This window comes from Cucurbita maxima, unplaced genomic scaffold (genome assembly GCF_002738345.1).
Source record: "Cucurbita maxima cultivar Rimu unplaced genomic scaffold, Cmax_1.0 Cma_Scf00020, whole genome shotgun sequence".
NCBI classification, from domain to species: domain Eukaryota; kingdom Viridiplantae; phylum Streptophyta; class Magnoliopsida; order Cucurbitales; family Cucurbitaceae; genus Cucurbita; species Cucurbita maxima.
In genome coordinates, this window is record NW_019272036.1 from 2,495,465 (window position 1) to 2,507,000 (window position 11,536).

The 11,536-nt window shown below is 35.7% G+C and overlaps 2 protein-coding genes across 2 annotated transcripts; both read left to right on the forward strand.

The window, feature by feature from the left end:
• The first annotated feature begins 567 nt into the window (after positions 1 to 567).
• LOC111494479 lies at positions 568 to 1,958 on the forward strand. Its single transcript, XM_023144421.1, has 2 exons — positions 568 to 780; positions 857 to 1,958. The coding sequence occupies exon 2, from the start codon at positions 897 to 899 to the stop codon at positions 1,791 to 1,793; it is 897 nt and encodes a 298-aa protein (XP_023000189.1). The 5' UTR covers positions 568 to 780; positions 857 to 896; the 3' UTR covers positions 1,794 to 1,958.
• Positions 1,959 to 6,192: 4,234 nt separating this feature from the next.
• On the forward strand, positions 6,193 to 7,795 carry LOC111494832 (crocetin glucosyltransferase, chloroplastic-like). Its single transcript, XM_023144824.1, has one exon. It carries the CDS (start codon positions 6,319 to 6,321, stop codon positions 7,738 to 7,740), a length of 1,422 nt encoding a protein of 473 aa, XP_023000592.1. The 5' UTR covers positions 6,193 to 6,318; the 3' UTR covers positions 7,741 to 7,795.
• The last annotated feature ends 3,741 nt before the right edge of the window (positions 7,796 to 11,536 follow it).

The window sequence follows — 11,536 nt, forward strand, 5'->3', positions numbered from 1 at the left end:
GAGCTCGTAAGTAAATGTTTTGTTTGTTTATAAGTGAGGGCACCAAGATAAAGGACGACGAAGTAATTACAACTTCTTAGCGTTCAAGGATAAAAATAGGAAAATATAACAATGAACTTCAATGTAGGTATTGCAAAAACTCGGAAGGAATAAACAATGATACGGTGATTATTGACAAACTCACCAAGTTTGCATACTTTATGCCAGGAAATGTTATCTATCAAATAGGTAGTCGGGTTTCCATATTATATCTCTTGAAATTTGCTTATAATGACAATAACCAAGCAACCATTGACATGACATGATTCGAGACCTTTTTATGAAGGCGATGCAGATCCTCAATATATTAGAGTTAGAAATAGGTCATCGATATATTGCTAATATCGTACGAGATAGGTGGACGTGAACTATTGATACTCAAATTGGTTCAAGCCAATCACGACATCAATCGAATAAGAATAAACCAAGTGCAAGTGAGTACGTTTTTAGATATCCATTAATATAGAATCGTGAGCCACGTTATTAAGTGAACGCCTTTCGAGCTAAAGCACATTGCCACAGCCTATCAAATGCCTTCTCTCTCTCTCTTTCACCTCAACAAACCCCAACTTACAAGGAATCAAAATTCAATTAAAAACAAGCAAACCTTCTCAACTCCCATTAATGCCTTTTCTTGACACCATCACTCTTCCGATCGTTCTTCCCCCCTTCGCCGCCCACTCCACTTCATCACTCACCTCCGTCCACGGCGGCTCACGAACGCCCGCATTCTCCATGCTGGTGATTCTTTCTTCTCTAACTTAACCATTTGGTTTTTAACAATAACCCCATCGTTTTTTTTGTTGCCCTTGATCAGAAATTCTGGCTTGCTGCTCAAGAAAACACTCATTTGATTCATGGGAAGGAGATGGTACGATTCTATCATCTGGGTGGTGTTCTTTTGTTTATTGATGTTGATTTCATGCTCTGTTTCGTTTAAAGATGCCGATTCTCTTGGTGGGTTTGTTCATAAATATACGAATAATTCTCTGTCAAAACCTAGAACAGGGGTTGTCTATAACATCACTCTGCCATCAAAATTTTCCGGGATTGAGGTTTCTTATGTTAGATTGATGAGTATTAGTTTCTGGGTTAGTGGAGAAAATTTGAGTTGGATATCCATTCCGCCAAGAATCACTCCAATCCCTTTTGTAAAGAGAATAGCCATAGTTTTTGAGAATTTGGGGAATTGGTCTTCAAGTTTGTATCAAGTTCCTGGCTATACTCTTGTTGCCCCTGTTCTTGGCTTCACTTTTTATGATTCCACTTCAAATTCCAGCACATTAACCAATCGAAAACTGAATTTGTTCTTCATGGGAAGAAAACCCATTTTGATGAGGTTTCCTGAAGTGAAATTGGGAGAAATGGATGTGAAGAAGAATCTACAATGTGTGAAATTTGGAGATGGTGGGGGTTTTGAATTGAAGAACATGACAAAGCCAAGGTTGTGTTCTGTCACTGATTATGGCCATTTTTCTCTTGTTGTTCCAAATTCTTCAATGGAGAAGAAGAAGAAGAAGAAGGTGTGGGAATGGTGGGTGGTTGGGTTTGGATGTGTTCTGGTTGGGTTAGCTTTGGTGGGTTTAGTTTTAATGGCGGTTTTGAGGTTAGTGAGGAGGAAGAACATTAAGGATATGGAGAAGGTGTCTGACAGAGGAGAGTGTTTTGATACTGTTTGGATCGGAAAAAGTAGACTGCCTTCTGCTTCAATGGTAAGAACACAACCAACTCTTGAAAATAGTTACATTCCTTGATTCTTTTTCTTCTTTGACCGTGTAATGAGACAACGAACGTTTAAACGAACGATATAATCGGTAGAATTTTTTACTCTTGAAGTGTAGAGTTTTTGAAAAGATTCATTTATTAGCTTCTCTAGGACATATTAAAAGAGAAATGAATACTACTTTGATGATCTCATGATAAACACCGAGTTTTCTATGAGACAACTTACCAGATGAATAGTTATTGGGCTCTACATCATGGCCACGACAAGGTTGGGTACCCATATTTAAGATCGGTAACGATATCAAATCAAAACAAAGTGAAGCCCTTGTAATGAACTTAATATTGTACTAGCCAATTTGCTCGATATGCATGACTAAAAATGTTATCTTCTTTTTACTGGTGTGCCATGAAATGACTTTAGAACTTGGGTATAAAAGCGGTTTGATTTTACTTGATAAAACTCGGGTACTAACTTAACTCATGACGTTCAATGTATTTGAATCAAATTAACTTAAACAAACTCAGACCTAATTTAAGACAAGCGAAGATTTTTTATATCACTAGAGTTTTCAACCCTTATTTTGCATCCGACTTTCGAGTAGCTCATTGAAGACATAACTTGGAAAAGAAGGGGTATTTTGAATTCTTAAGCAGATAATCGTTTCGTTAATATCGTCTCCTCTTTCCTTTCAACTCCTAATATTTGAATTGGAATAATCAAGTTTTTCATATCATTCCACTCCTCTTTCCTTCCGATTTTTCTTACTCGTCACTATTTTTTTTGTATTTATCTAAATGTGAGTTGGTGCGCCGTTCTAAAAAGATATGAAAAAAAAAAAAAAAACATATGCACGTAAGATTGATAAGGTTTGAGTTTCCATCCGACCCTTTGATGCAAAGTTTGCCAAATTGGAGTTAATAAAGAGTACTCCAAAATGGCTGTTATAAATTTTAACGCTAACTTTTGAGTCACAGTGTCTTTAAATTTCATGAAAAACTCCAATGTTTCATTTTTAAGAGGAGAGGACGCTATAAATCTTTCGAAATATACTTGAAAATAAGCAACAATACTATTGAAGAAGATCATAAAAACTCTCGAGTCTTTTGTTGTTTGTGTTTTCGTTTTGGCGTTAGCCTATAAATTCAAAGGATGTAATTGTAGCAAGTCTATTTACTTTTTTAACATAATTTATTTTTATTGAATTAAAAACCCGAGTCAAAATTCACATCATAAATAAAAAAACTAATAGAATTTTAATAACTTTTGGATTTTTAGTTTGAAACATATCCAACCAAGTTTGAATTGGATCAATAAAGAATTGAAAATATAAGGCTCGTTTTGTAATGCTATCATTTCTTTTTTGCTTTCTCCGTCATTAATATATATTAATATCTCATGTGTTTTACAGCATCCAAATATCAACTTCCATTGATATAGTGGGAAGTGGGGATTTGGAACAGTCCTATAAATCTATCTCTTTAGGCTTGTTGTAAGTTCAAACACATCGATTTAAGTTAGCTGCAATATATATATACACTCTAAATTACAACTCGACCGTGGAATTCATGTTTTAATTCAAGTTTTTAAAATCTAAAAAACAAAAAATGAGATTTTTAAATAATATTTATTATGTTTTTATTTTTGTAATACCTTAAAATTTATATGTATATATTTATCTAACCTAAAATTTCGGATCAATAATGGATTTAGGGGTGCATATCATTCATTTAGGAACCCAAATCAATTGGGATTTTAAGGACAATTTTTTTTGAACGACATTGTTTTGGTGCAATTTTGAGAGCATATTAGGACATGCTTCATTCGAGGTTTTCTGGCCAGAAAAGGGAAGATGGCCTTATGACCGATGCGGTGATGAAAGATGCATATAGCTTGCAGATAGTAAAGAGTTTTCATTGTTTAATAATCGGTTTTTATTTTATGTCGCTCTAACAAAAATTTGATCTAAGTGCGTCGATGAATGTCAATGAAATATATATTCATTGGTTTTGTGGAACAAACCTTTGTGAATAAAATGCAGAAGGCAAAATAATTATGGAAAATGAAAACATGTACGACTCAAGCTGAAATGAGAGCAAAATTATTGTGGCGGCTCGGATTTGGGTCCAAATCTCCATGGCTAAAACATGGAATTCTCATCACTAACTTGCAGCCACACATTGGTCAAGTCTCTACGACCGCAACATAGAATTCTCACTATTAAACTGTGAATACTTGAAATTACTTGAAACAATCTCAACTATTAATAATCTATCCTATGATTATACGATCTAAAACTGGTATCTTGGTAACAATCTCATTTCTTAGAGTGCCAAGAACCAACCTACTGTCTCATACCTCTGCTGTGAACCTGAGTATCTTGCTCTTACCAAGATTGCTATTGAACTTATTTGGCTTATGCATCTTTCACATGACCTCAAGGTCCCAATTTCACACTATTCTTGTTGGTCTGTGACAACAAAAGTGCTATTTTGAGCTTCAATCTCATTTCTAACGAGTGTTCCAAAACTGTTAAATTAGATCATCATTTCCTTTACGTACTTGTTGTCTCTCCCATCTTCAAGTTGTTGACGTCTCCAAAAGTGTTTTTCAGCATCTCTTTGAATTCTTTATACCCAAGTTTCGCATTCGTTCAAATCTGACACTTAGCTTGTAGGGTGTGTTGTGGATGTTTAACTTTTCGTTTACCATATATATCTTATTTGACCATTGAATATAGGCTAATATCTTGTATTATTGAGGATGTTTGGCTTTCCATTACAATTTACCATATTTATCATATTTGTTCATTGATCCTGCGCTAATATCGTGCATCTATATATTTCTCTTTTCATTTCCTTTGTAATCTATTTAATTTTATTTGATTATCTAAATGATTGTAAATATAGAACTCTCACCATTCGGGAATGGTTTTAGAACATATTCTCATAAAACACGTAAAACAAAAGGCTAAGGCTCCCCATCATGCAAAAAATTATAGAGAACATGGTAACTAAATCTACCGTCATACATGAACATTCAAGTAGGTTCGGTCACCTAACATAGTTTTCATGTGTCGAGAATTAAAGTTCCTTTATTCAAAAGTTCTCTCCCCTCACGTTGTTGTTACTCTTTCTTTAATTTGTTTCGATATATTTTGATAGTGGGTCATCCAACAAGTTTTGTCAAGCGCCACATGTTGCTTATGAGCATGATCTTTTAACTGTTCCACTATTCTCAACTCCTTCGTCAGATCCTTGATATACTTCTCCAATAGGTCGTTATTCTCTAATACTGAAACTCCATTGGTTTTAAGGTTCTTGAATCAGTCGAAAGATTCACACGGAGAAGAAGACTAAACCTGTAACTCAAGCATCATACTTCATACATCATCATATACTAATATACGACATCATACGATACAACTCATACATCATCATAACTCATATATCATCGTAGCTTATAGATCATAAATTGTAATTCATACAATTTCTAGTCTATCCTAGTTTATCCTATAGTGAGCCATTATCGGATTAGCTTGAGTAGGATTGGTGGGAGACTGGGATTGAGGGTTGTTACAATGATGACGTCACTATGATATCACCGCATGTGCATCAGCAACTACATCACTGCTGACCCAATAAATATATATTATATATTTTCCTTTCCTTTTCTTTTTTCTTTTTCTTTTTCCTTTCTCTTTCTTTCCCAAAAATGTTCCTCTATTTGCCGGCGTCAGGGCATACACTGGAATATATTAAATTATAGTTTTTATTAATTTATAATTTAATTAATTCTTATAAAAAAATTTAATAAAGAAATGAATTACTTATTTACTAACATTATTATTTAATTAGTTTAAAATATTTTAAGTGTAATTAATCAATTAATATTAGTTGACTTATTTTCCAATATTGATTAATTAATTTTTGGAATATATTAAATTAGCTCCTTCATTATTAATATACCATAATTAAAAATAATAATAATAATTGTTTCAAATTAAATTTATAATGAATAATAATAATAACTATAATGAATTAAAATAAATTCTTTTCTGAATCATTTCTTTTACTATTTTATCAAAAATTATCATAATTATATAAAATTTATAAGATATCTCATTAAAAAATAATTTAGTCCATGAATTTAATTTTTTTCGCTATAACATGTAATATTAATTATATAAATAGAGTAATATAATAAAATTATTGGAACGACTCGTAGTTGATAGTATTTTCATATAACATTAAATACAATTATACGATTCTCGTATATTATATTCTCCAATGTCTTATTATCAGACATCCGAACATGGGTAGAAAAATTTATTATTATTTTGTTTAAAAGTTTGTAATACAATTGTAATTTAAGTAATAAAGAAAAAGGAAAGTTGTGTAAGGTAATCAATTTACCTTCCCCACATTGCTAAAAAAAGAAACCATGTTGTCTTTTGTCTTGTCTTGTCTTGTCTTGTGCTCGAAATTTGTAGCTATAAAAAGGGGAAGAACGTATCAACATTCACACCCACCAAGTCCAAGAGCTCTATCAATTACATGGCACAATCACACCCACATGTGCTCTTCGTAGCATTAGCCACCCACGGCCACTTCAATCCAGGCCTTCACTTAGCCAACATCCTCTCTCACGGCGGCGTTTATGTAACCTTCGCCACCTCCTCCTCCGTCCGCCACCGTCTCCCCAAACTTCCCTCCTCCCCAAACCTCTCCTTCTCCTTCTTCTCCGACGGCCAGGACGACGGCTTTAAGCTCGGTAACGACGTCGTTCCATTCCTCTCACAATTCGAGCGCCAAGCCTCCATAGCCATCCGGCAAACCATTCTCAAATCCAAAGCCAATGGAAAGCCCTTCTCTTTTGTTGTTTACTCTTTGCTCACTCCATGGATGGCCGATGTGGCTTGTTCATTTCACCTCCCTTCCGCTCTCTTTTGGAACCAATCCGCCGCCGTTTTTGCAATTTATTATCACTTCTTCAATGGCTATAAAGACGTTATTGGAAACGCCTTCTCCCATCCTTCTATTCAAATTCACTTACCCGGCCTTCCTTTGTTGAACTCTAAACAACTTCCCTCTCTATGCAATCCGGCAAACTCCAACGCTTTTGTCCTTAAACTCTACGAAACTCACTTCCATGTCATCAAACAAGAACCCCATTTGAAAATTTTAATCAACACGTTTGATGATTTGGAGCACGACGCGTTGAGAGCGATTAGTGTTGACTTGATCCCAATTGGGCCTGTGTTGCCTTCTCTTTCTTTCTTCCACCCTACCAATTCTATGGATTTGAAACCCTACATTGGGTGGCTGAATTCCAAACCCAAATCGTCGGTTGTGTACGTGTCGTTCGGGAGCATTGCGGCGGTGTCGACGGCTCAATTGGAGGAGATTGCTAGAGGGTTATTGGATTCAAAGCGGCCATTTTTATGGGTGATGAGGAAAACGAGCGATGGTGATGAAGGAGATTTAGTGAGCTGCCGTGAAGAGCTGGCGGCTAAAGGGAAGATAGTTACATGGTGTTCGCAACTTGAGGTTTTGTTGCATCCATCGATTGGGTGTTTTTTGACGCATTGTGGTTGGAATTCTTCGTTGGAGAGCGTTGCTTGTGGTGTGTCGGTGGTGGCGTTCCCGCAATGGACGGATCAATCGACCAATGCGAGGATTATTGAGGAGTCGTCTAAGAATGGAGTGAGGTTGAGAATGAATGATGATGGGATTGTTGAGAGGGGAGAGATCAAGAAATGCTTGGACCTTGTCATGGGCGATGGAGTTGAGGGGGAGAGCTTGAGAAGGAATGCTTTAAAATGGAAGGACTTGGCCAACCTTGCGACCACTAAGGGAGGTTCTTCCAACGTCAACGTTAGCGTGTTTCTTGATTTTGTGTGTAATGGTGGCAACCGTAAAGAGTATCTCTCTAAGATGTCTTTCAATAATTTATGTTTAGATTTAAATCCCGTCTAGTTTTAAGAATGAGAAACAAAAATGGGAGTGAAAGTTTAATCCTCGTTAATGTTCACAGGGCGCATGAGCTACTCTAAACATCAAGTTCTTGATTTTATTGTTGAGAGGAAAGATATTGATCAATCAATAACAATCACCATAGAGACCCGAAATTAAAACTTTTGAGATCTGATATCACTTCATCCACTTTGTCCTGATCCCTATCACTTTTCTTTGTTCTTCCTCTATGCTCTGATACTATGTTAAGAATGAGAGACATAAATTCTTTCGTTCCTCCTCTACTGCTTTGATATCATGTTATGAATGAAAAACATAAATTCTTCCGTTCTTCCTCTACGACACTGATCCAATATATTATTAGTTACAATTTTTGAAGAGATTGAAGAGAGGTGAAGGTGATATTATCCTTTTGTTTTCTTGTCACTTACAAAAAAACTTCCCGACAAAACACATTTCCATACATGGACCGATTGTGGCTTTGAGAATTGGATACGTCAGCAGCTGACGGCAGCAATGACTTTATGTAACACGTAATTGCTTACGTAGCTGATTATTTCCCTTCCTCACGTTGTAACGTTCACTTTTATTGTTACCTCAAATTCACCGCTGGAAAAAAAGAATATATTTTGTTTCCATATCTTATCCTTTTTGCATGTGCCGACACGTAATGATAATATTATTTCTACTTTTAAATTTATTCCATCAATTTTTTAACCCTCACCTTAATTTTCGATTCGTCGAGTTCTTCACGATATCAATTTTTATATTATACGAGTGAATAAGGTAGTATTGATCAACCAATTTTATTTAAATAACACAACGAAATGATGAGTGAATTTAAGACAGGCACGAAGAATAACTTCCCCATTAAGACCAACAATTTACCTTCATTCCATGAGTTAAGAAACATCCGTCCCTACGTGTTTTAGAGTCTAGGTCTAAAAATGAGGTAGCATTGACATGGTATGTTACAATACCAACGCTATAGATACAGAGAACTTGTGACAATGAAGTTTGTTGCGGTCGTACAGCATGAAATGGGGTAGACACTAAAGTAACTTAAAAGGCCATAATATTAAAAATGTATAAATTTATTATACACAAAATTAAAAAATAATTAAGCTTTTCGAAGGTAAAATATATTTAAAAATTCAAGAACTAAACCGATTTCGAATATAAAACATGTTTTTTGAGACGATCAATAATGAACCTATGATTATAAGAAAACGCACGTGGCCCATCTCTAATTGTCAAACAATGTGGACAATGAATTCCTGATCCAACCAAACCTGTGATTGATACTACAACGAGTGTCCATATTCAAATGCCCAATTTGAAAAGGTGCATAGCTTTCTATACCTAATTTCTCCATTTTCACATGGAATTTATCGGAAATAAAATATATTTTAAAAAATACGTAATTTAGAGTTGTCCAAATAAATTTGTAACTAATAAGTGGTTGAATATTCAGTGTTTTAAAACATTTAATAGATCACATTTTAAAAACAGAGACGAGTAATAAAATATAAAATTGACTGTTGGTAGACTTATGATAACAAAAGTACGTAAAATTTGCATAACAACAACAATAATGATCGGTATCCCTACTACATAAAATTTGTTACGATAGTATGACATCTAGCTAGTCTGATCATCATCCATGAAAGGTTATATGTAACCCTTCCATAGGGTTATATATGTGCTGGCCAACTACTATGTTATTTGCATGGTCCCATGCCACCTCACAGGATGGGTCCACCAGATAAGAGTACCTAGTTATCTTGATGGACTATACTATCATGCCTAGGCCTAACTTGATGGTACTTGTACTCCTATGGCTTGGCGAGGCTACTAATGCTAAGGGCAATTAGGAGAGGATAAGACAGGAAGACTTTGGTAACATTGTCACATTATTACTAGGTATGTAAAGCTTTTATAGTCGTCTTTCTCGTAGAGGTCTACTAGGTTCTTAAGTGCATCTAAGGAGTTTAATTGTCATCTCTCATTTTCAGGACACTCAAGACTTGCTCTTAGGGACTAATTTAAATCTCTGGGTGTAGTCAAGACCTTTGATCGTCGTTCATGAACCTTGGGGTTTTCAATCTACTAGAAACATACTAACTCAGGTCTACTAAAGGGGTATAGTAGGTTTCTAGGGCGGATAGGTGGCTTAATACAGACTTTCGACTCCAGGGTACTCTATTTTGACTTCTCGAATCTTTCTTAGTATTGGAGCACTAGGGCCTAGACCTCTTAATTGCCGCTCATGATCCTAAGGTACTCAGTCTACTGAAGGGGTCTTGTCCTAGATCATCATCTAGCTGGCTTGACTCTAATGCTCTCTTAATGGGGAGATAACATCCATCAATCACTTGGAGCACAACCACAATATCACCATCTTCATTCTAACTATGGGAGCTAGCCATGCTCGAAGTCATTACCTTAACAGCAAGGAGGGGGATGCCGAAGGCAGGGTTAGTGACTGGAGTGAAGTCGTAACAAGGTACCGTACTGGTGCACCCACAACAAATCATGACTTTGCTCTGATACCATGTTGGGAACCACGGACCCTCCACAATAATATGTCATCGTCCACTTTGAGCAAAAGCTCTCATAGTTTTGCTTTTGATTTCCCTAAAAGGCCTCATACCAATGGAGATGTTATTCCTTACTTATATACCCATGATCATTCCCTAAATTAGTCAATGTGGGATTCTCTCCCAACCGTCCTCAAGAGCTCTATAGTCATATCAGACTGCGTTCAAGTCACCCATTGGTACATGGACATATAGGTACTCGAAAAAGTCTTTCATCTCCCCTTAAGCTGGAATCTAAGACGAAATGGAAATTAAAGAAGTTGAATCTTGATTTGGTCTCAACAAAGAAAACTTTAGCTTAATGAATTGGAAGAACGTAGGCTAGGTGCGTATTAGAATACACAAATATACAACGAACACATAACGCAATAGCACGATGGGAGAATTAGTACGAAAAATCTCAACGAACGTCAATTAATATTACTTTTTATTTGATATGGGAAGTAAATTATAGCAAAAGTGGGTGATGGGATTTAGTAACTACCCAGATCCCATGCGTGCAAGAACTCGAATACATCTTTCATTATTGCATCGATCAGAAAACCATTTTCCGTCGTTTGGAAGAAATTTTCCTTGAATTCCCAATTGTACTGAGTTCCTGGAGTGACGGTGTGCACACCTAAATTTATAATGTAGATAAAAGTGAAGACATATATGATTCACAATTTCAAGTAATTAAATCGTTGTCGAACCTCAAAAGGTGGGTTTCTATAATGGTTCCAAATAATCACTTCCCACTTCGTCAATGGAAGTTAATACTTAGAAACTGACAAAAAAAACATAAGTGACCTTTGATTCGTGTTCTTAGTTTATTAAAAATAAATTACATTAAAAAAGTAAAGAGGCTTAGAACAGGTACATCGTTCGAGTTTGTGGGTGAACGCCAAAACGAAAACAAAAACATCAAACGTCTTTTGGTTACTATGTTAAGAATGATGCTCTGATACCATGTTAAGAATGAGAAACAGAAGTGAAATCGTACCTACTTACGTAGTCCCTTGTCTCCTCTCAAGGCGAGTTTACGTCTACATACAGTAGTAGTTCTTCATGTTACCCAATCATGTAGACTCTCATTCCCTCTCATAGTGGGTTTACGAGTTTTAACCCGTTCTACATATAGTGGTAATTCCTCACATCGCTTCTCATATAGTCACTTGTCTCTTCTCAAGGTAGGTTTAAGGCCTAGACTCGATTCTACA

What these genes read in the sequence shown, in the direction of transcription:
- LOC111494479 (XM_023144421.1), top strand. Translation starts at nt 897, where the DNA reads ATGGGAAGGAGATGGTACGATTCTATCATCTGGGTGGTGTTCTTTTGT.
- LOC111494832 (XM_023144824.1), top strand. Translation starts at nt 6,319, where the DNA reads ATGGCACAATCACACCCACATGTGCTCTTCGTAGCATTAGCCACCCAC.